At 44.4% G+C, this 1,266-nt stretch overlaps 1 protein-coding gene across 1 annotated transcript; it reads right to left on the reverse strand.

The window, feature by feature from the left end:
• Window positions 1-11: 11 nt before the first annotated feature.
• On the reverse strand, window positions 12-1,260 carry LOC103460415 (butyrophilin subfamily 3 member A1-like). The gene is made up of 2 exons (XM_008402568.2): window positions 495-1,260; window positions 12-446 (listed from the first exon to the last, which is right to left on the reverse strand). The coding sequence occupies exons 1-2, from the start codon at window positions 916-918 to the stop codon at window positions 58-60; spliced, it is 813 nt and encodes a 270-aa protein (XP_008400790.1). The 5' UTR covers window positions 919-1,260; the 3' UTR covers window positions 12-57.
• Window positions 1,261-1,266: the final 6 nt, after the last annotated feature.

The following is a 1,266-nucleotide window of genomic DNA, read 5'->3' on the forward strand; positions in this document are numbered from 1 at the left end:
CAGTTTCAATCTGATCAATAAGTTTTTATCTGGACTTTGTTCTTCATGCTGAGATCATCAGAGCTGCTGCTTCATCACTGAGATCTTCATCGGTATGATCTTTAATGTTTTATTAGTGTCAAAGAATGGAAACATCTTGTGAGTGAAGGTGTGTATGTGTGTGTTAGTATCCAGATCAGAGAAGGACAGTTTTCCTCTGTCCCAGTCCAGATTCACTCTGATCCTCTGGAGATTCTTCTGGACTGAGAGACGAGTGGAAGGAGCTGGAGGAGAAAATGCTGAGTATTGACCTGAAGAGAACCATATAACCAACCATCCAGACTCTATGAATCCCTTCCTCTGAACAGACTCTTCTATCACACCAAGTCTCCATTCTTCACTGTCTCCAACATCAACATCCCAGCTGTGGATCCCTGAGTTAAAACCCTCAGAACTCAGAACAGAGTAGTACCTAAATCTATCTGTCCTTAAAAAAAAGTTTAAAAAAGAAAAGCAGTAACAATCAAATCTCTCTGGATTATCAGGAAGCTGCTGTTTCTCTCCTCTCCTCCCATTGGTCAGATCTTCAGACAGATGGACTAATGACCCAGCCTTTTTAAACATCTGAGTGAAAACTCCTGAGAACAAGGCAGCATCTTTGATGTTGATGCCGCACCGTTTGAGGTCTTTGTCATAGAAGATCAGGTTTCCCTCCAGCAGCTGATCTAAAGCCAGACTACCTAGAGACTCAATCAGCTTCTTGTTCTCTAGAGCTTCTTCAGCTCCTTCTTCATACTTTTCCTCCTTGACTGTGAACTGAAGCAGCAGGAACTCTATATACATCTCAGTCAGGGTCTTGGGCAGCTCTCCTCCCTCTCTGGTCTTCATTTCCTCCAGAACTTTAGCAGTGATCCAGCAGAAAACTGGGATGTAGCACATGATGTGGAGACTTTTTGATTTCTGGATGTGGGAGGTGACCCTCCTGGCCTTCTCCTCTTCATCTCTGAATCTCCTCCTTCTGGGGGTCAGTGAACCCTCTGACCTCTATGGCCCTGTCAATAGATTTATCTGGGATCAAACTGGCTGCTGCAGGTCATGTGGTTATCCAGAGGAGAGCAGAGGGAAGCAGTTTTCCTGTGATGAGGTTTGTCAGCCGAACATCCAGTGAGGTGGACTTTGAATGGTTAGTCAGGACAGGATTCTTCTTGAAGTCCAGAGGAAGTCGACTTTCATCCAGACCATCAAAGATGAACAGAACCTGAAACTTTTTAAAGCTGCGGATTTCTG

This window comes from Poecilia reticulata, unplaced genomic scaffold (assembly GCF_000633615.1).
Source record: "Poecilia reticulata strain Guanapo unplaced genomic scaffold, Guppy_female_1.0+MT scaffold_239, whole genome shotgun sequence".
Taxonomy (NCBI): Eukaryota; Metazoa; Chordata; class Actinopteri; order Cyprinodontiformes; family Poeciliidae; genus Poecilia; species Poecilia reticulata.

Coding starts and splice junctions, on each gene's coding strand:
- LOC103460415 (XM_008402568.2), bottom strand. CDS start 918: ATGTGCTACATCCCAGTTTTCTGCTGGATCACTGCTAAAGTTCTGGAG. Junction 447..494: donor AGAGAGATTTGATTGTTACT/GCTTTTCTTTTT, acceptor GATTTAGGTACT/ACTCTGTTCTGAGTTCTGAG.